Source organism: Pantherophis guttatus, chromosome 7, assembly GCF_059756535.1.
Source record: "Pantherophis guttatus breed Tessera chromosome 7, ASM5975653v1, whole genome shotgun sequence".
NCBI classification, from domain to species: domain Eukaryota; kingdom Metazoa; phylum Chordata; class Lepidosauria; order Squamata; family Colubridae; genus Pantherophis; species Pantherophis guttatus.
Genome location: NC_142069.1, coordinates 38,740,100 through 38,763,205, shown reverse-complemented (window position 1 = coordinate 38,763,205; position 23,106 = coordinate 38,740,100). Strand labels below are relative to the sequence as shown.

At 34.6% G+C, this 23,106-nt stretch overlaps 1 protein-coding gene and 1 long non-coding RNA gene across 3 annotated transcripts in view; both read right to left on the bottom strand.

Moving 5' to 3' along the window:
- DCN (decorin) overlaps positions 1 to 8,694 on the bottom strand; it is a 28,020-nt gene extending 19,326 nt beyond the window's left edge. Inside the window, exons 1-2 of the mRNA XM_034403243.3 lie at positions 8,645 to 8,694; positions 4,546 to 4,777 (exon numbers count right to left, since the gene is read on the bottom strand). Coding sequence (XP_034259134.1) covers positions 4,546 to 4,741 — 196 coding nt within the window. The 5' untranslated portion in view covers positions 4,742 to 4,777; positions 8,645 to 8,694. The remainder of the gene's footprint in view (positions 1 to 4,545; positions 4,778 to 8,644) is intronic.
- A 6,320-nt stretch (positions 8,695 to 15,014) lies between these two features.
- Positions 15,015 to 23,106, bottom strand: part of LOC148112813 (uncharacterized) — a 35,467-nt gene continuing 27,375 nt past the window's right edge. Inside the window, exons 1-4 of one of the 2 annotated variants that reach the window (XR_015728932.1) lie at positions 18,458 to 18,731; positions 16,337 to 16,500; positions 15,564 to 15,634; positions 15,015 to 15,129 (exon numbers count right to left, since the gene is read on the bottom strand). This is a non-coding gene — a long non-coding RNA (uncharacterized LOC148112813). Of the gene's footprint in view, positions 15,130 to 15,563; positions 15,635 to 16,336; positions 16,501 to 18,457; positions 18,732 to 23,106 lie in introns of those variants that run through there. The other variant, XR_015728933.1, reaches the window with a different exon arrangement.

Genomic DNA, 23,106 nt, shown 5'->3' with positions numbered 1-23,106 from the left:
AATATGGGATATGCTATTGTATATTCTTGTAGCATGTGTTCCTGGGTTCTGTGTTATTATTGCATGGCAAAAAAAAAAAAAAAAGGATCACACACAACTATGGAATAAAAAGGGGGGGTTTAGTATTGTTTTGTAATAGAATAATAAATTGTAAAAAGATAGTTGAAGTGACTTAACTTGTTGTACATCAATTAACTTTATTTTAGCAGATTTATATCTCATTTTTTTTTTCATCAAAGAGTCAGTAATGGCATGAATGAATTTCCAGATGTCTCCCTTCTAGGCACGAAACACAGTTAAAGCGATTTATGTCAGAAGTTAACTATATCAAGTACATCCTCTATGCAGTGGTGGGATTCAGCCAGTTTGCACCACTTTGGGAGAACCGGTTGTTAATTTTCTGAGCAGTTTGGCAAACTGGTTGTTGGAAGAAATCATTAGGTCAGAGAACCGGTTGTTAAATTATTTGAATCCCACCACTGCCTCTATGTAGCAATTTCTTTTGCACTATTCCATCTTTTCCTTTTTCCAGGATTCAAAATGTACAAAACATTTATGTACAGCTAACTTGTGATCAATCATGTAATCAAACTGAAACGTGCTATGATCTACTACATTATATTTCAGCGGGCGCTTTGTTCTGGATGCCTTATATGATGTGGTATATTCTATCAAGGTATAAATTGCCCTGATGAGGGGGGAAAAGTGTTTAGAATATGGGATATGCTAATCCTTAATGGCATTTTTTAAAATTCTGGTGGTGCCAATCATTGTTGCATCTGAAATCTCCTGTATTTTTGATGTCTATAACTGAGAAATAGGTAATCTTTCCACTACAGGTAGCCAAAACTACTGTAAAAGGGAACTATTGGAGCATTTACAGGACAAGGAGAGTAGAAGCAATTTTCAAAGTAGGGATAGGAAAGCAAACAGAAAAACAGCAAGAGGCCATTTTGCCAACTGGCAACAAAGTTTTGAACCTTTGTGCTCACTAGATGTAGAACCTTATGTTACTGGTATAGACTATCTCTCTTTAAAGGGTTTGGAGATAAATGAATTAAAAATGTAATGATTGCTGCTGTATTAAGAAAGTATAATACTTTATACTTAAAGTGTCTACTGTGGTTTATTTTTACTTCATTATATGAAATATATAATTTTTGCAAAAATTATTAAAATTAAATAAAAGTAAATCAAAACTATAACACTCCCAGATTCTTGTCTCTAAACTTACTTGTCCATTTTATCCAATACTTTTTCAGAGAAAGTAATTCACTATTGAAGTTTCCTATTGTTTAAACCACAGATTCCTAGCCTCTATTTCAAAGTCTACACTCTATAAATTTTGAGGCTGTAAAAATCAGCTGTGGACTTTTTCTTGGTTTTAATACCTAATGAGCATTTGATTTTTAAGGATTAAGATAAGACACCTTGCCACCTATGTCATCTCTTATCTTTCAGATTTCTTACAAACACAGGTTAAATACATTTGTATAATTCATCCTTTTTTTATTTTAATCAGCTGATAATACATGAAATAAATCCAGCCTTAAGAAACCATGTGGCAATGCTTGATTTTCTGTAATGTTCCTCCATTTATTATTCACTGCCTACTGGCCATATTGCGAGTCCTTTAGACTTGAGTTTAAATAGTTTTAAACATTTAAATACATCAGCTGGACAAAATCAGATAGAAAGATGAAAGAAGTAAGTTTTCCAGAGAGGTTTTAAATATGAATATTTAGCTTCCCCCCCCCCCCCGCTGAAAAACTGAAAACAAACAGAGCACTAGATTCACTCCAGATGGTATCCATCTGATGGTTCTCAAAGAATTCAGCTATGAAATTGTTTATCTTCTAATAAATATATGTATCATGTTGCTAAAAGGGCCTACATCAGAGAAGATTGGGAAGCCAACATGATGGAAAACAGAGAATAAAAATAAATTATACATTCTTGCCAAAGGAACCATACAAATGGTTAGATTCCTTAAGAATCTGTATTGGGAGGAATGCCTTTTAATAAACCAAAATGAGTGAACTGCAAAATGGCTATTCTTCTAATTCAACTTAAATTCAAATAACCAATTAACTCTTACAAGTACTAATTAGGTCACATTCTTGAAAATAAGTCACTCAGAATTTAAGAATAGAAAGGTAACGGTAAAGCTTTCCCCTTTCCAGTTGTGTCTGACTCTAGAGCAGGTGCTCATTTCTGATTCTTAGTAGAGGGATACTTCTCTGGTCAAGGGGCCAGCATGATTATACACTGAGGTACACAGAACACTGTTACCTTCCCACAAAAGTGATAGCTTTTTGTCTACTTGCATTTGCATGCTTTTGGACTGCTAGGTGGGCAGGAGCTGAGGCAAGTAACAGGAACTCAGCCTATTGCACAGTGCTTAGGTCTTGAACCCAGGCTGTCAGTTTTCCAGCTGACAAACTCAGCATCTTTAAACTGCTAAACCATCTCGCCTTTAGAATCAATGAATCAACATGCCTTTGTCTGTTTGAATGGAATTATAGTTGTGGATTCAATAAAACATGATATTGTGGATGCAATAAAGAATTGGGAAATGTATGTGTTTGTCTCTCTCTCTGTGTATGTATGTTTGTGTGTGTGTGTGTGTGTGAGTATGTGTGTGTGTTTCATTAAGACTAGTTATAAAATTCAGTCTCCACCCAAACTGTTATACAGTTAAATCAGTACTATCACTGACTACCAAATATGGCCAAACATGCAATTAAAGAATATTTCTATGCAATTAACGTGCAATTAAAGAATATTTTTACTAACTAATTGGTTAGTTCAAGCACAATTTATGTTTGTACAGGAAGTGGTATTTTGATGTTTGGCAATGATATCATTTTCTACTCTTGTCCATTAGAAATGGAGAAATCTGCAGAGCAGCAATTAGCCTTGTTACAGCATAGCAACATTAATTCACTTGGAGTCTGGGGAGCTTCTACTGCTGATTGCAAAGCAATAATTTGCTGATGTGGGAAGAAGGGAAGGCAGATTTCCTAATTTTTTAGCCCAGTAATTTGGAATAAAGCAACATATACTTAGGTATATAAGCAATGCATATCATTTGTTAGAGTTATAAAATATGTTGATTAATTGGGATATAATCAGAATCTTTGACAGGAAATTTGAACAGACAATCTGTGGAGCTCTATCATATCCTTTGGAACTTACTTGTGGCAACACAACTACCTAGCAGGCAACCTAACAATTTCCTCTTTTACAATAAGGACAGTATTTATCTTTGGAATTCTATAAATATATGTAAATGGAACACTTCATTAAAATAAAACTATATTCAAAATTCCATAGCATCATTTGTAGTTACTTCAACCATTTCATTTTAAAAAAAATATTTTAAGAGAAAGTCAACCATGAATACAAGATAGATACACCCTTTAGAAGTTCATAAAAGCATCACAGAATTTTAAATTTAAATGTGTTTCTCTTATTTTTTACATGCTAATCTGTTTGATAAGCAAAAGAAGTATCTTAACTATCTCTATTCAGTATTTTCAAAATACTGAAAAAAATATAATTCAGGAAATAATTTAGTGCAAATGAATATGGATAACAATTAATATACACCTATTTTTCCCAAACATTTATAAAACAAACCTTTAAAAGATTTTGGATGAATGGTCTGGTTCAGGTATTATCAAAACATTGTATATGCTTATACTATCAGTAAATCCAAAAATTATATCCAGAAATGCATAATGTGCTCAAGAAATCAGTATATGCCACTATTTAAACTTTTATATAATTCTTATGATTACAGTAGGAAATTTAAGAAAACTTGAAATTCCTTTTAAGATATAGGGCCAAGAGTCGTCAGTTAACACTCAAATTTTATTTTTCTATGTACTGTTTAATAATAAAACATAATTAATGTGCATTACATATTAGAAACAGTTTGTAATGGGAACAAAGAACTGAAAATGATGAGAAGAACTGAAGACAGAAAACAACTCAGGAGATAAAAGCTATTTCCATTATACTTGCAACTTACTATAGTTGAAAGAAATTAGGAAAACTTTAAAGCATAATGGTATTATAGCCTTTATATTCAATATTTTTCATTCGTGTTCTGATTATTTATTATTGATACACTGTACTGAATTGTTTTCCTTCTTCCTCATCCAGTCTTAAAAAACACATCTCCAACATGGGTAGAAAGAGGACAAAATAGATTATTAATGCTAAATGAATAAATTGCAGTTAAACCGATGAATTATATGAAGTTCCCATGATCATTTCTCCTTATTTAATTATATCACTTTTGTTCTTCATATGATTAGGAATAAAAGACAGGATAAAATGAATGGAAAGGAACTGGAAACCAAGGCCTTACTTTTCTACATGTTGATAAGATTATTGAACATAACATCACATATTTCAATTTATTTAGAGGAAATTCAACACAGAAATTGAACACAATGTTATTGCCACAGAATAATTCAAACTCATTTAAAACAATCAAAACAAACATTTTATGAGGTAACATTTCATTCAACTTACCTAAATCAGAACACTGAACAACCCGGAGATGGCATTGACAACGAAATGGGCATACTGGCATAGGAGGATATCCTGCAGGTTCAGGCGTTCCAGATCCTGCTTCATCTTCAAGCATAAAATCAAACAAGCCTCTTTGATAAAATGGTTTGGCCAAGCAAAGTGGCAGGAATAGAAGAAAAAGGATAGCCAGTTTCATGATTTAGTTCATCTATTCAGCAGAGCAGGAATGAATCTAGAAGTCAAAGCAAAGGTGTACAAGATGGAAAGATAATTTGGGTATGCACATTTATCATTTAAGAAGCTTCTGGTGTCACAGTATTCTGGTGCCATTGTCCAGATTTCTGGTCAAACGTATCCAAAGGATCCAGATTTTGTCAGCACTGACAACAGATCATTGTGTTGCTACAACCCAAACTGTACCTATTTCATACATCTGTGTGATGCCATAATGCATATACTAAGGGGGCAGGGCTTGTATTACAGCAGCATGATGTATCTTGTGTTATTTGACACCTTCTGACCCTATGCAAACACCTCCAGTTATGGCATTTCTGGTCCTTCTGTTCTTGCATGACATTATTATTATATCTTATATTATATAGTTTTCAGGTAGAGTTTGGATTTTTAAAAATGTTTTAAAAGTCCTTTATTACATTATTTTAAAACATTTTTATCATTGCGGGTTTTTTCCCCTTTTAAATGAATAGAATGAAAATAAAATGTGGGCATGTTTGTCTATCTGTCCACATGTCAATACAATGAGGGGTTGTATTTTCACAATTTATACAAGGAACAGAGAACCATTGTAACCCAGAGTTACAAAAAGCAACATAGAGACAATTGTATATATCACTGATTTAGCTTACATTTTATTAATAACAGATGCCTTTACTGGAACAATAATGATAGATAAAAGTCATACAAACTTTCCATCTCTAATTCTTAGTCAACATAGAAACTGAACTGAAATTTTTTTCCCCTAACATTTTATATTTCGATGGTTATTCTGAAGTTCTGAAACTTATGAGTGGGGTTAGAGTGGGTTAGATTGGTTGATTGATTTTGACAATCAACAAAGTTATCAGGTAGTAACACCCTGTGAAAGGAAGTTGTAATTGCTTAAAATGAACTTTATATATCAAAGGGAGAAAACAAAAACTTCAGTTGTCATAATAGTGCAAATGAACTTTAAGATGATAAAACAGTAGGGAACTTAAATTACTAATTAGGCAACTTTTAATTGAAGATTCAGGTCTTCCAGGGGGAATGATGCAAGGAGAAATGGGAGGAGCTGAAATGATTTCTATAAATAGAAATTTATATAAAGCTCCTTTTGTATACTTAAATTGTATACAAAAGCAAAAGCAAACAAAAGCCAAATCACAGAAAAGATTGATATTATTGCTAGAGTATTAAAAAATGAAGCCACATTTCATTGTTCAATGAACAAATGAAATGAACACAAATGCTCACTGTTCTTAATACATTTTTAGAATAAAAATAGTATATGAATAAATAGTATATTTATTCAGACAAATATGTTGTCTTTTGTTGTTTCTTTGGATCTACCGGTAATTTAGATGGTATCACTGTGGCATGAATTTTGCCCTCTTATTGATCTTAATTAGGGTCAATAAGTATTTATCAGCATACGTTTCATGAGGCAAATAGTTGACAATTATTTCCCACATGAACACTGACATTGTGAAAAGGAAAAATGTTCTTTACTTGTTTTCTCTTTATATATATTTGTGGCATGAGACCTTGCTATTTGCCAAAATGATATGAAAACTATATCTTATACCAGAAAACCATCATGCCATTTTATTAAAATAGTAATTTACTAGGTGATCTATTTAATTGCAGAGAAATTAGAGTGGAAGTAACAAAATTTTAGAATTATGCTGTTTTAGGACCTCTTTCCAGAGCATGATACCATAGTCTCTTGAGACTGAAGGATGCCAATGATATTTTCAGAGAAATCCTTGTACAAATAGAGAATGAAATCCATAAGTTTTTCCAGAGGTGGAAATTATTCAAGACTTAGGATAAAGAGGAGGCATTTTTGCTTCTCTCTGCAGCCTTCCATAAAAGGCTGCAGATAATGCAGCACAGAATGGAGAAAAGAAGAAAAAAAATACCATTATACAAGTGGATTCTCCTTTGTGAAACATTGGATTATCCTCATGATTCCTTCACATATGCATGCACTACCTTTTGTTCCCATAATCACCTTATGAGAGAAAAGCAGGAGAGAAAAATGCCCCAAAGTCACCTCTTAAGTTGCATTATGGGATATAAACTTGCACCCAGATCTCCTATTCAATCCTGACTCCTAACACTCTAGAGGTAACTACCCAGTGGTGGGATTCAGCCGGTTCGCACCACTTTGGGAAAACTGGTTGTTAACTTTCTGAGCAGTTTGGCAAACTGGTTGTTGGAAGAAGTCATTAGGGCAGAGTTGTTAACTTACTTGAATCCCACCACTGTAACTACCTCAACCCAAAGCTATATAGATAGTTTAGACTAGAGTGCCCAGAATTCTAGCCAATTGCCTTATTTTGCATTAACTGATTCATTAGTGTATAGTGAATAAATATATTTTTCTATTTCAAAAGAATATTAGGGAAGAACATGGGCATTAACACTAAAATATATATACTAAAATTGCTGTTATGGTCATCAAATTAGTCATGGCATGTAGACTAATTCATACGATTATGATTTTTAATTATCTAATAGTAATGAAATATGACACTATAAAAACAAAGGGACACTTTGGATTAGATAGTGTATACTTTAAAGAATTGCTTTCAATTAAAGCTTAACTAATTTTGATTCTTGATTTGGAGGTATAAAGGATATATGATTATTACATTTAAATCACAACCAACCAATGCTTATGAATTATTAAAATGCTGTCTTTAAAAGCATTTTAATAATATATAATTAAACAAGGTCATTCTGCCCTTAACAATGGGCCTTATCCTGCTGTATTCTTCAGTAACTTTAGGCTTTCTCATCAAGTGCTCCATGACTGTACAATGGGAGTGAGTCCCATGAGCCTAATGGGATATTCTTCTGCATAAATATTTACTTCAGAATAAACATGCATGGTTATGAAGAAACATACAAAACCTCTGAATTCCTCAAGCAACAAAAACTAGCTATGGGAAATATATTTTGAAACAATACATTACATTACACTGAGCACAGAGGTGATGGTGCATACTGCATTTTGTTGTGGTATTTCTGTCCAGGATTTTAGATCTCTTCTTGCAAGATGAATCAGCTGTAGCTACAATCCTTGGAATAAATATTTAACTTAACTGACTGGTGGAAGACAATACTTTATCTTGCTTTTAGAGAAGAGAAAACTACAGTTCTGTTTTACTTCAGAATTATCCTTTGATAACCATCCTTTGATAAAGCTATAAATCGATTTCAGGTACCCAAAACTTATTAGGTATTACTAACTGGTGAGTTAAATATGGAATTCTGCAGGATGCAGTCAGAGTCTTGGAGAAACACATGAATATCAATTTTCAGACAGGGTGAGTATCTGCTTTTACAGTTCTTTGCTTTTTCCACTGTACAGCTCCGTTTGTTTGTCTTTAGTACTTTTCAGCTGAGAATTTCCCTGTCTAAAATATCTAATCACTACATACATACGAAATATACAACTTTAGAATGTTTAGAAGGATCTTTGATCCTATGAGGACTGGATTTCCTCTTTAATTTAAAATAATCGTTGGGAAGAAAAATATTCCAGTTTTTCAAGTGCAAACATGAAATCTCACAGTTCTTTCGTTTTACAATATCACCCACTCCAAACTCCACAATGCAAGAAAATCCATAGCTGCAAAATGCCTTAAGAAGCATTCTAAAAATAACAACAACCAAAAATCTCCCTAAAATGTAAAATATGGTTAGGAAATATCAAATGTTCCCAAAAACGTTCTCAAATATTACAGATACAACATTTCCCCCCCACAACATTTCCCCCCCCCACAACTAAGAACTTTTCTTACACTCCCAGAAAGATTTTGCTTTTTAAAAGTGAAAATACATTCAGAACAATTATTAATGAAAGCCATACCTTTTCATCCAGGGATTTGCAACAGGCACTCTTGGAGCTGAGATGCAATTAACCGAAAAGAGCCAGGCAGAAGATCCTGCAGGTGTGGAAAGGAGGAGGGGTAGTTGAGTGAGGCGAGACTGTCACTTGGTAAGAACCCCTCCTGCTTCTTCTATTCCATAGCACAGTTAAAAAGCAAAGTTTTCCTCAATGAAAAGACTGCAGGCTGCTGACACCCACAGTACATCATATGGTAATGATATGTCTCCTGTATTGTAGCCAGAAACTTTATCAGCCCCCATTTTTTCTCTTTCCCTTTATTTCTTTTTCATGTGTTCAACTTCCTAAATACTTTTACAGATTAGCAAGAATAATGGATTTCATTTATTCCTCCTTTAGCATGCCCAACTATGAACTTAATTTGAAGATTTTCTAGCTTTGGAGCATTTTTTTCCCCAGCTTTGAATTATATTTCAGAGGGGAAAACTTATTCAGAAATGTTTTTTTAAAAAAAAAAAAAAAACTGAAAGAAGTGGAAGACAAGTTAAATTTGACATCATGTGGAATTATGCTGGAGAGTAAATGCTAAATAATAGATTTTCTTCAAGTATATTTATATCTATGATTGCAAATAAGTAATCCAATAGGTGTTTATAAACTGTTTGAACTGCAATCTTATATCCCTTACTTAAGGTAAAATCTACAAATGTGTCATACTGACGATTTTAAATAACATAACTGCACAATAGATATTTGCATGAACCAAATTCTAACATAGGCCCAGCAATATAAAATCACACTTTCATGTCTTTATTTTAATTTGAAATCATATGTATAGCACACTCTTTGGTGCATATATTGTAATATGACTCTCTGAACTGCAGAACCTGTACTTTGCATTGCAGTTGTCCCAGTAAGGACAACTATAATAATTGGCCTTTAAAGTTACCCATAATTCCTGTTTTAGAAAAAAAAAAAAAAGAGCCCAGTGTTGTTTGCTTCATAGCACATAGGAACAGGACTGAGAGCCAACTATCAAATAAGTACATGGGACTTCTCTGGAATTTTGCCTTCCTTGTATAAAACGAGTCGATTTGTGGCTCTGTTTAGACTTGCACGGTTCTCCATCCCCGCAGGCTGCATCCAGGTGTGAATGCTATCAGTTTAAGAGAAGGGGAGAGGGAGAGATGTGTTATTAGACCTAGAGGTTTCTAGGTCTAGAGGTAATAGTGTAGCTAGTTCATTTATCTGAACATGGTTAAAAGGAAACCAGAAACTTAAAAATATTAGCTTAAGAGATTCATTCAAATTTTACTAATAATGGTTCTGTCAGAAAAAGCTGCTTTATATATTTTTACGTGGCTCTGTTTCCATTCCCTCATCCTTCCAAAGCATTTTTTAACTATTTTAACATAATTAACTATTTTTGTGCTTAAAATATTCAGTTCATAGGGGTCTGGAACGGATTGATCGTATTTACATACAATCAAATGGGAAAATTAGGTTCGGGTCACAACCAAATTGGGTTGCGACCATAGTTATGGAACGAATTATGGTCATGTCCAGAGGTCTACTTTATAAAGAATTTGGCCATGTGGAGATAGAGATATATCCATGATCTGGCCTTGGAAAAGGAAGACACCTATGTCCAATTATCTGATCTGCTTAGTATTAAAGGTGGGGTTAAGTGTGTGCCCACCCATGTGTTCTGGGATCAAGCCCATCATCACTGTGGATCCCACTAATTCATAAGTTGCACTGGAATCTTTCCCCCAGGGATAGGCGTTGAAGTCACCCAAATGAAGAAAACTTGAAACTTCAACAACATATCCAAAGTATCTTCCAGGGGTTTGTGATGTTTCTCTACTCAGCAGATACAATTAAGTACAGCTTTTTAAGTCTGTCATGATTATGGCTGCAGCTCACTTCCAGCCTTGGGGTTATAATGGCCAAAAAACCTAAAACTTGGGTGGGCAAATTTCCAACAGCGCTCCCTTATTGCTCTGTTGCCCGGTTTCAGATATACAGACCAGGTTGGCATATTTATCCATCACTTTTTTATATATAGATATGGTACTATTCTATATACAGCTTCATTTACTAGCAAAAGCTGGACACCAAGATATCCCAAAATTCAACCACCCAGGCCCAAGACTGCATAAAACTGAAATAATAAATAAAACTGTGTCACATTTATTTTAAGGCTAATTTTCTCCCACCTATCATTCCCCAATTCTGCTGTCTTTACTAGGTAAAAATGGATTCTAAATAAAGGAAGTAAAATATTTTCCTCCAGTAGTCTTTTCAAAACCATTTCAAATATGCTTTGCAAGTAATCAGTAATATCACAGTAAACTATGTACAAAATGTTTCCACTAAATATACTGGAGACAGCAGATTGGCTTTATATTGACTAAAATATTTCTTGGACCTCAAAGGGAAGGTTCAGTCTGTCTGGAAACATTTTATTCTTTCTTCTGTGAAATCATATCTGAAGAATTCTTACTCAAAAATGAAAACACAATGTGGATTCGTGTTTATAATTAAAGTAGAGAGGATAGTTAAATTGAACCTACTTGCAATTCAGGTCTATGTTTTAGTTCAGTAATGTTTTAGACTTCATCAAGGAAAAATACAGACAGAATACAGTTCTACAATAAAGCTTTGCACAGCATTGACTAGTATAACTTCAGGGCATAATCTTGACTGGCTTTACATTTTACAAGATACTTTTATGTATTTTGCCTTTAGAAATGGAAAAAAAAATCTAACTTCTGTTTTACTCAGTCCTACTATTGAACAAAGGATTTTTCCCATGTTATAATAAAGGCCTGACATATGAAAAGAACTGCATCATATAGAGTAAAATTATCTGGGTTTTAGATTAATAATGTTGAACCCAAGCAAGATGAAATTATTGTTTGATCATCACAATTCTATATCACCATGATGGCAAACCTATGGCACGCGTGCCACAGGTGGCACGCGGAGCCATATCGGTGGGCACGCAAGTGTTGCCCTAGCTCAGCTCCAGCATGCATGCACATGCCAGCCAGCTAATTTTCAGGCCTTCCGGGCCCACCGGAAGTCAGAAACAGGCTGTTTCTGGCCTCCGGGGGGGAGGGGGAGGCCATTTTTGCCCTCCCCAGGCTCCTAGAAAGCCTCTGGAACCTGGGGAGGGTGAAAAACGGGCCTTCCGGTCCCACTGGAAGTTGGGAAACAGGTTGTTTCCAGCCTCCAGAGGGCCTCTGGGGGGAGGGGGAGGCCGTTTTCACCCTCTCCAGGCTCTAAGAAAGAAATTATGGGTGTGGGCATGCGTGTGTGTGACACCCCCCTGCGCTCCCCCCGCTTTTGGCACACAACGGCAAAAAGGTTAGCCATCACTGCTATATCACATGAAATGTTATATCCTGAAAGTGTGACACTGTCTCTGAGGAAGCAGATTGTGACTTAGAAGAGTTCTGGACTCACAACTTCTGCTTGATAGTCAGGTAAAGGCATTGACTAGTCATTCATTATAGCCATTCCTAGAGTAGAAACATTTGGCTACTGTAACTCAGATGGTTAGTTTTCTGCAATGTATTTTCATGGGATAGGCGCAGTGATTCAGTGGCTTAAAAGATATCAGAGAAGTCTATACTCTGGCAGTTCGAGTCCTACCATCATGTGACAGAATGAGCTCCTGTCACATGCCCCAGTTCCTGCCAATCTAGTAGTTTGAAAGCATGTAAAGGAAAGTAGATAAATAGGTACCACTTTGGTGGGAAGGTAACAGCATTCCATATTTCACCATATTATTCGTGCTGCAGCATGATGTCATGCTGGCCACATGACTGAAGAAACATCTTTGGACAGCACTGGCTGAATGGCTTAAAGAAACAGATGAGCACGGCTCCCTAAAGTTGGCTACGACTAGCAGAATAAAATTCACAGGAACTCCTTTACCTATTTTCCATGGGACTGCCTTTGAAGACTATATATTTGGTGCAAAAGTCTGATCGATTATTGATTGCACATTATACATATCACATTACACATGTCACCTTTCACTGGTTATTAATAGGTTAATGAGTGCAGTTCAAAGTATAATTTTGATTTATAAAATTATATATATCTGGGCCCCAAGATACTTGCAGTACTACTGATTCCAACCTTTGTTGACTAAGGAAGTGCTCCTGAGAGAAGGTGCTGATAGTGTTGTATTTTCATGAGGTGTGGGAGGCTGAAGCTAGAAAGCATTGTTTTTTATCATTATTTGGAATCATCTCCATCTTTACTGGTCTTCTTGGTAACTGACTTTCTGAAAGCTCATGAGGATGCTTTTGTTAATCAACATTATGGTTCGTTTGTTTTTAAAGATAAATTATAGATTTTGATTCTATGAATTGTTTCTTTATTTCTGGTGTTATTATGATTAATTGATTAATTTTATTTATATCTCTATCTAACTTACAATGTCTGGTTTGTTTTCTTAAATGTCTACAGTATAAGTGACTGAAGGTTTCTATGGCATCATCATCAGGATCATTATTGCAGAAAAAAATTAAGTGTGAGCTACACAGAATAAGCACCATTACTATGAGACATTAAGTATTTACTAAAAATCATTAAGTATCTGCTTAATTTTAAAATCTTTCCTCACATACTGTTTGATCATTTTTTTAAAGATTTGCATGCAAGACTGTGATACATTGTTTTAAGATTGGCTTATGATATGGTAGGAAATGCATATAGTATAATAATCAGAATTATTATTCTCAATAAGAATGGCATTCCATGCTGATGGCAGAATTTACATATCCAAAAATTCTGTAAATGAATACATAAATAGAAGTAGTCCTTGACTTATACCACAATTGAGCCCAAAATTTCTGTTGTTAAGTCAGAATGGGGGAGTTTCTCCCCATTTTATGAACTTTTGTGCCACAGTTGTTAAATGAATCACTGCAGTTGATAAGTTAATAACCAGGTTGTCAAAAGTATCTGGCTTCCCCCTTGATTTTGCTTTGCAGAAGGTGACAAAAGATGGTCACATGACTGACACAATAATGGTCCTAAGTAAGAAACAGTTGCCAAGCATCTGAATTTTGATCACATGATCATGGGGATGCCACAAAGGTTGTAACTGTGAAAAATGGTCATAAGTCACTTTTTTCAGTCCTCTTGTAACTTTGAATGGTCACTAAATGAATTTTTGTAAGTCAAGGACTACCTGTATAGCGAGATCCATTTGACAAAAAAAAAAGTTTCAAAATTCATGTTTAAAATAGATATTCTGTTTAAAATGTAAAATAAATACATTTACCATTTGATATGAAATGCATAACTTTAAAATGTATGAAATATAATTTAACAATTATGACTCATAAGAGTTTATCCATCTGATAATGTAATTATGTGAGAAAGAAGGTATGATCCCAGTGAGATTAAATATGTACTCTTCAGGCCCAAGTTCATTGTTTTTATTCACTATATCTAATCAAGTGGCCTTCATTTTCCAGGACAAGGATTGCAGGCAGGAGTGAAATTTAAAATTTGTTACTACCAGTTCTGTGGGTGTAGCTTGGTGGGGGGAGGGGTTTAATATGACTGGGTGGGCGTGGCCAACTTTTTCTCTTTTTACTTTTAAAAGCATTTTTTCAACAACCTTAAGAGGTTGTAGAAAAAAAATGCTTTTAAAAGCCTCTGACGATCAGGCAACTCAGCTGGGATCGTCAGAGGCTTTTAAAGGCAGTTTTTTTTCCTGCAGTCTCTTCGGCCAAATGCTTTTAAAAGCCTCTGACAATCCCAGCTGAGCCGCACGATCATCAGAGGCTTTTTTTTTTACTTTTAAAAGCATTTTTTCAGCTGAAGAGTTTGTAGAAAAAATGCTTTTAAAAGTTAAAAAAAAACAGCCTCTGATGATCGCGTAGCTCAGTTGGGCATGGGCGGGCACAGGGATTTTTGCTCCAAACCACCCGCAACCATCACTACCGGACTGGATAATCCGGTCCGAACCAGGAGCATTTCATGTCTGACTGCAGGGTATATTGACTGTTTAGCATTTAAGAATACAATGCCACCCCTTGACCTGGCATATTTCAGATATGTTAGAATCATAACACTGAAAAATTGCATCCAGAGTAGCTAGGAATAATCGCTGCTACATATTTGAATATGCTACAACCATGTGAGATGATCTGGAAATAATTTTATAAAGAGATGGGAAAAGCGCAAACAACATTTTCTGAACAATTCTTCCAATTTCTTTTCTATGGATCATTGATAATTTTTTAAAAAGAACCCAAATAATATTTTATTTTGTTACACATCATGCATAGTTTGAAGGAACTAGGAGAGAAATGATCATAGGCAGAAAAAGCTAGATAGACATCAACTATCTTGAACTTACCCAACATGAAGTTCAACATGAATGAAGAGAAGGACTAGGGGAGACATGATAACAATGTTCCAATATCTCAGGCGTTGCCACAAAGAAGAGGGAGTCAAACTATTCTTCAAAGTGCCTGAGGGCAGACCAATAAGCAATGGGTGGAAACTAATCAAGGAGAGAAGTAATTTAGAACTAAGGAGAAATTTCCTGACAGTTAAAACAATTAATAAGTGGAACAACTTGCCTGCAGAAGTTGTGAATGCTCCAACACTAGAAATTTTTAAGAAGATGTTGGATAACCATTTGTCTGAAGTAGTGTAGGGTTTCCTGCCTGGGCAGAGGGTTGGACTAGAAGACCTCCAAGGTCCCTTCCAACTCTGTTATTCTATTCTATTCTATTCTATTCTATTCTATTCTATTCTATTCTATTCTATTCTATTCTATTCTATTCTATTCTAACATGATAACAAGTAAGATCAATATTGAGTTCTGAACATCAATATCCTGACAATTTTCCCACTAACTAACCGAAAGCCTCACTATATCATAACAATTGTGAAATTTTACCTCATGTTTTCAAGCTGTAACTGTACTGATATTTGAAGTAACAGAATGGATGTAGCCTTCCAACACTTGTCCTGAAGGAAGAACAAGAAGCAATGGATGGAAACTATCAAGGAGAGAAGCAACCTAGAACTAAGGAGAAGTTTCCTGATAGAACAATTAATCAGTGAAATAACTTGCTTCCAGAGGTTGTGAATGCTCTAACACTGGAAATTTTTAAAAAAGAGATTGGACACCATTTGACTGAAATGGGATAGAACTTTCTGCCTGAGCAGGGGGTTGGACTAGAAGGTCCTTTCCAACTCTGTTATTCTTGACCTATAAATGTTTTACAGAAATTATTTCTAACCTGGAATATTTCTCTAGACAAATGTAATCCCATCATCAAAATTATGTAAATTTTAAATTACATTTGACCTGTACATATACTGTATAGGAGAAGCTCATTTATTTTACTGATACGCCTTCATAGATTTTTGATCGTATTCTGTATTGAAGATAAGAGCACTGGCAGAGAACTCAATTATTAAGCAAAACAAAACAAATATTCACAGAATTTCATAGTAGGATAACTTTTGAGTTGAATTCTTCCACATTTGGAATACTGTCGTGTTTTTCAACCTTAGTAGCTTGAACATGGGTGGACTTCAACTACCAGAATTCCCCCACCAGCCTAGTTAGCTGTGGGAGAATTCTGGGAGTTGAAGGTCATCCATCTTCAAGCTCCCAGGGTTGAGAAAAACTGGAATACTGTATCTTAATCTCTTATTCCTTACATTGAGTAGATGTGTATTATTCTGCTAGCTGGCAGGGGAATTCTGAGAGTTGAAGTCCATCCATCTTCAAGCTGCTGAGGTTGAGAAACACTGGAATACTGTATCTTGATCTCTCATTCCTTATGTTGAGTAGATGTATATTGTCTATTATAATGGTCAGAGTACTAAATCAATAAACAAAACAAAAGCAGCAAAATCAACTTGAAATTCCCAAATAATGTAATCATTAATAAATGGACGTCCTCTGGTTAATTATTTTTTTAATCTACTGTACATATTCATGACTGATATCTAAAGATACTTGATTTGGATGATCAGCAACTATACTAAAAATAAATCTTTGATCATCATCAAATCTGACTATTTTGGTAGTCTATATGTTTGGTTGATAACATGGAAATCATTCCACAGCATTATTTATTGTATCTAAATGAATTTACCTTTTAATGCTCCCCTCCCCCCCCCAATTCTTTCTAGTGTAAATGAATAAATGCCCCAGCAGAAAATTCTGGAGTGTAAACCAAAGTGATATTTACACTGACTAATATCAAAGCATGCTAATCAAAACACAGTCAAGTATTTTGTTCTTAATAATTTACTGTAGTAAATAAATAAATTTCAAAATTGGATGAGAGCATTGTATAATTTATTTCTAATTCATTTTTGCTTTTTTCATTTCATTTCATTAATCCATTTGTTTTTTTTCTGAGTAAATCCAAAACAAATTATTAATGAAGTTATGGTTGGTTTGCTTTGCTTGTACCTTTTTGACTTAGTACTTTTCTGATATATTTCCTGTTGAACTTGCTTATTGCAATTATACCATAATCTCATGTTGTAGTAGGCATACTGTATCATTAGTTATATAATTCTATTAATATGGATGTTTCACTACCAAGGATAATAAAACTCTAATGAAAAAAACCTACGTTCTAACACATTTAGTAAACTAGTCAAATAGGCATCAAAATGAATGTTAGCGTTTTCATTTTTAAAGAAACAATGGAATTCCCATGAAATGCATTGGTAGTTTTTTTTCATGGACTGCGGGGAAAAAACAGAAATATGGTATGGTGCTCATAGCCATGCAAATTATTACTCTCAAACTGTTTATTTTGTATAGAGGGCCTGGGCTGTTCAGAGATTCAAAGTTCATGAAGTGCATACTCTGACTTGTCTCTGGAAATTATCCAGTGCTTGAACTATTATCACATAACATATGCCATCTTAATTTTACAGTTAATTGGTAACTAGACTATTATCAAAAGCATTTATCTCCAAACTATTCAAATTATAGCAAAACAACAAAATATTTTAGTTCTTATCCAGCTGCACAAGTTTTTTTTATATAAAACAGACACCAAAATTCAATGTAATCCTGCTCACTATATACCATTCTTTAAAGTATTAGTATGTTCATTCTTTCCCTTACACTTTTAAAGTATTTCTTTAGTTAGATGAAGAAAGGCAGAAGTTTTGACTGGCAACCATCTCAGTCACAGTCATTAAGTAAAATAGATATATATTATGAAAAGTAAATGATTAAATTTACTGGAGCTTATTAAGTCTTCCTTCTGGTAAAGGAAAAATCTCCATTGTTTCAACTCTTATGCATCGCGTCCTTATAGAATTTTATTTGCTAAGACAAGGCTGGTATTATGGCTGCTGATAGTTTTGTTCCTTGGGCTGCTTTGATAAATGTGAAAACTGGGGTGTTATTCTTTCTTTATTCATTTTCCATTTGAAATTATTCATATATATGTACAATATAGAAATAGGGAATGCATTACAGAAATTAAACAAGATAATTTTAGTTAATAAACACTACTAATATATAATCATGAGATATTTATTTTCAGTGCATTAGAGCACTTCTGCGATTGTGTTAGTATTTTCATTACTATTATTTTCCTTGATTACAACATGATTGGGAATCTAATTTCATCCATCCAGAATACAAGCAATACTATATTTTAATGTGTAAACTTTCTGTACTTTACCAGATTATACAATTGTTATATTAGAAATACATATTTGCATATTTTTTTCTATCATACTTTGCCCAAATTTTTGTCCCAAAGATTTTATTTATTGTATTTCTTAATTAGAGTTATTTCCTACCTTTCCTCCCATAGTTTAATGGGATATTGTGGGCATTCCTTCCTCCAAGGCTTGCTCATCTCTCTCTTGGAATACCGAGTTTATGTGGGAAAGACAAAAGTACAGTCCACGTGCAGTACAGTTCAGTTGGTGATGTTCTCAATAGGGATTGCTCCAAAAGAGGAGCAGGAATCTCAGAACAATTTATGCACCAGGACCTTCATGAAAATATTAAACCAAGAATTCAGGAAGCACCAAATATGCATGCAACTTGAAGAAATGCAAACAATCTAACTCTGTGCAACTGAAATGTGCAAAGAGTTGGAGTATTACCTTTTTGAAGAAAATCTAAAGCATCATTGATGTGTTAAGAAAAAAAAAGCAATAGCTCAGAGCCAAGCTAGATGTATCATTTAATTGAGTGAATTCATAAGGTACATCTTTGCTATTTCTTTTGTGAATTGAGCAGGAGCAGTAGGAACAGCCTTGCATTCTCAAGGGAAAAACAAAGTTACCCAGCAAAATTTTGTCCTCTTGTGATACAGTCATCAGGATAATTACTGATGGCAATGAAAACTTTAAAAGTGGATCTGACAAATCAAGAGAAGAAATATACTGGCCATTAATTGTAAGAATTAAATATCATATCCCGGCAGTGGTGAAATCCAAAATTTTTTACTACTGGTTCTGTGGCCGTGGCTTGGTAGGCGTGGTGTGGCTTGGTGGACATGGCCTGGTGGGCATGGCAGGGGAAGGATACTGCAAAATCCCCATTTCCTCCCCACTCCTGGGGAAGAATATTGCAAAATCTCCATTCCCGCCCCACTCTGGGGCCAGCCAGAGGTGATATAACCGGTTGTCCAAACTACTCAAAATTTCCACTACCGGTTCTCTGAACTGCTCAAATTTTCCACTACCAGTTCTCCAGAACGTGTCAGAACTTGCTGGATTTCACCCCTGTATCCTGGTCATAGGAATCATGGTGCTAAGTTGATGGTGGCAGCAGTTAGGGTAGATATTTTCTTGAACACTTGATCATCACTTTTGATCATTACACTCATAGTGTAATGAATACACTGTTGCTATACTGATGATAATAATAACAGCCATTGTAATCTATGAAAGATGATAATGGAAGAACTACGAATATCTCTTGGGGAAAACTATGGAACATTGTATAGGAATGTGACATGTGGAAATAATTAGTTCCTTAGGTGACAGATGGGTGGAACTGAAATGAGAAGCAGCAGAAAAAGTAATTAGATTATTTGTACCCAAATATGACTGAGTATTTACTTAGAAAAATGACTGGGTTTTTTTCTATATGAAACTTAAGAATCAGTCAATTCATGAATATTTATATGGAAAAAGAATGATTTGTTTGATTGTTTATGATGAAACACAAGGACAATAAGAATTTCTGAATGGACACCATTATTTCATTATTACAAAGAGTGCTGTTAGGAAAAATGGACCTGGAAGTAAAGGAAAATAGAACAACATGGAGTGAAAGTGAAGAGATTGAGAAACAGGAGGAAGGGAAAAGGAGGCTTAGTGGAATGATGAAGTAAAAGGGGTTAGAAACAATTAGGGCTATGAACACATGTTTCCCTATGATTATAAACTGAAACTACCCATTCAGAAAGGACAAGAACAATAGAATGCCCCTGACTTCTGACCTTTCTAGATGGTCCAATAAGACACCATGGCCAATGGTACAGAATACTGTGAGAAGTCTGATAAGACAAGAGGGATGTACTCCTTATTCAGGTTGCAACAAAGATCACTGACAAGGAACAACCAGTTGTATTTTCATCTCAAAACTGATGTCTGTTCTTTTTCTAGAATGTTAATAATTTGAAGTCACTTCCTTCTGCTTTTCTTCTCAGGTACTCGCACATGGAGCATATGCTTTTTGAGTCTTCTCCTGGTAAGATGAGGCTAGCTGGTAACCAACTTTGCCTATTCCTAGAGTGCATTTTCTGCAAACAAATCTTCCTTCTGTTACAGTAATAAAGGCCACATCACTAATCAAGACAGGTCAAATTTCTATTGTCAGGAAGGTTCACATTCACAGAACATTTCAACCAAGAATGGCAAGGATCCATCCAATAGGTGCAGAGTTCCTCCTAGATGTTAAATAAGCTCAAAAATATCAGTTAACTATGCAAGATCTTACTTTGTTAACTCCAGCGAATTGTGTCCACGTGGAGTGCAACCAAAGTAGACATAAGCAATTCTACTTATCAAGAAACCTGCACATCCTACAGGTATTTTACCCCATTGATTTCCCCCTGAAAGAGTATAGAGAAGACTACAGAATAATGATTGCTATAAAAAAGCAAAGCATAAAATTATATTTTACAATCTAATGTGTACAGAAGAAAAAAGTAGCAAATAATGTGCAAAAAGGAGGCAAAGAAGGAGAGGAGGCAAAGAAGTTATAATTTTAAAAAAGTAAAGAAAATACAAAACAATTTTGATGAAATGATATTTTTTGAAATTAGGCAAGCAGTCTCCAACACCTGTTGTGGTCATGACTGGACATGTACAACAATGTTGTGTTATTGTCTGAGAACCTGATGATTTGAAGTAAATGTTATACTGTATGATAAAGAGAGGAGTACAGATTTCAAATCAGTGTATCCAAGAGCAAAATAAGCTTATTTACCAGAGAAATGGAGTGAATACTTGCAAGTTGGATACAAATGGTGAAAAACTAAAAGATCTGTGGAAATAAAATCAAGCACAGATTCAAAAATATGGCTTGTTTTCCTTTTATTCTGTGTAACGCCATAGTCAGATATGATCCATTTAAAATTCAATCATGCCTGGAAAAGTCTCCACAATTTTATTGGCAGTTTTTTTCAGAAGTGTTTTGCCATTGCCGCTTTCCTAGAGCTGAAAGAAAGTGACTGGCTCAAGGAAACCTAGCTGGCTTCATCCCAAAGCTGAATCTAAAATTCAGGGTCTCCCTGTTTCTAACCTGATGCTTTAATCACTGGCTGTCAAAAGCCGGGTTCATCCGGTTATAAAATATTTGCAACAATATTGGTTGATAGACTTAAAAAAAACTTATAGGATTTTTTTGTGAGGATCATTGTGGATTTTTACCGAGAAGACAATTGAGAGACCATGTGAAAATTATATGGGATGCGATAGAGCATTTACAACAACATATCAAGAATGAAGCAGCATTTATTTTTTTGGATACAGAGAACGCTTTTCATCATTTGAACTGGTCTTTTATGTTTAAAGTCTTGGAGGATATGGACTTTGGGGTGAATTTTATACATGGGTTTAAATTGATATACACATCTCAAAAGTCACACATTATAGTTAATATGATTTAATTAAGCTTAATTATGATTTAACTAAGAGGGGACAAGACAAGAGTATCCTTTGTCCCCTTTGCTTTTTATTTTAGTTTCAGAAGAATTGAACAAAGACATTAGGATGAGTAAATAAGGGGTCTGAAAAATTAAAAAAGACACTTATAACTGAGGGCTTTCGCTGATGATTAAGTTTTGTTTTTACCAGAGCCAAGTAACGGCACTAAATATTTAATGAAGAAACTGAAGAGCTTTGGTGCAGTAGACAGTTTTAAAATAAACCAAAACAAAAGATGTTGGTTAAGAATATGACTAGAGAAGATCAAGAGGCTGATGAAAAAGACTGGTTTCAAAATTGAGAAGAAAGTTAAATATCTGGGAGTTACAGTCACTAATATGAACTGTATGCCATTTCAGAATAATTATGTTAAGACATGGAATGATATTTAAAAGGACTTGTTGAAGTGGAATAAATTATAATTGTCATTACTAGGCAATATCTCAGTGATTAACATGAACGTTTTCCCTCACCAGAATTTAACACCTGATAGGTTGTCTAAGATGTTTAATAATATTTAAAATATATATTGGAAATGTAATCAATCCAAAGGCACTGCTTATCACCTTTGCTGGACATCAGTGGTGGGTTGCCCCCGGTTCGCACCGGTTCTATAGAACCCGTAGTAAAACCGGCAGGAGGCTCTGCCCACTGACCCCGACGTGCATGCACAGAAGAGCGGCCCCATTGTGAACCGATAGTAAAGGTAAGTAGAACCCACCCCTGGTGGACATGTAAGAATGGTAAGAATTATTGGGATCAGATATGTATTTTAATTCAAAAAATTCTTAAAATTAGTGTACAGTTGAAACCAGAGTTTTTTCTTCTAGGTGTGATGATAAGCAGTTGGGAAAAAAAGAACAATGGGACTTTGTATTTATCTATGATAACAGCCGTGGGACTTTTGCATGCAAGAGATGGAAAGATCCACAGATTCTCATAACGGACTGGATGGTGAAACTAACTACTTTGATTAAAGAAAAACTTTAGTTTTGTTTCTGTGTAGAAACCACTTTTGGACTTTTGCTTGAGACTGAAAATTTTTTTATATTAATTGTGGGATTTGATGATTAGAATTGTTTATAATTATCTGTGTATTATTGAATTTCAGATCACAAAGTTAATGTATTTTATATTTGTATTGAAGAAAATCAAAGGTTACTTTCTTTTTTGCTCCTTTTTCCCCTTTCTCCCTTGCACTTTACCCACCCAATTTTTTGCTATCTTTTTTTAATGTTTTTATATTTATTCTTTGTAGAAATTTAGAAAATTTAGAAAAT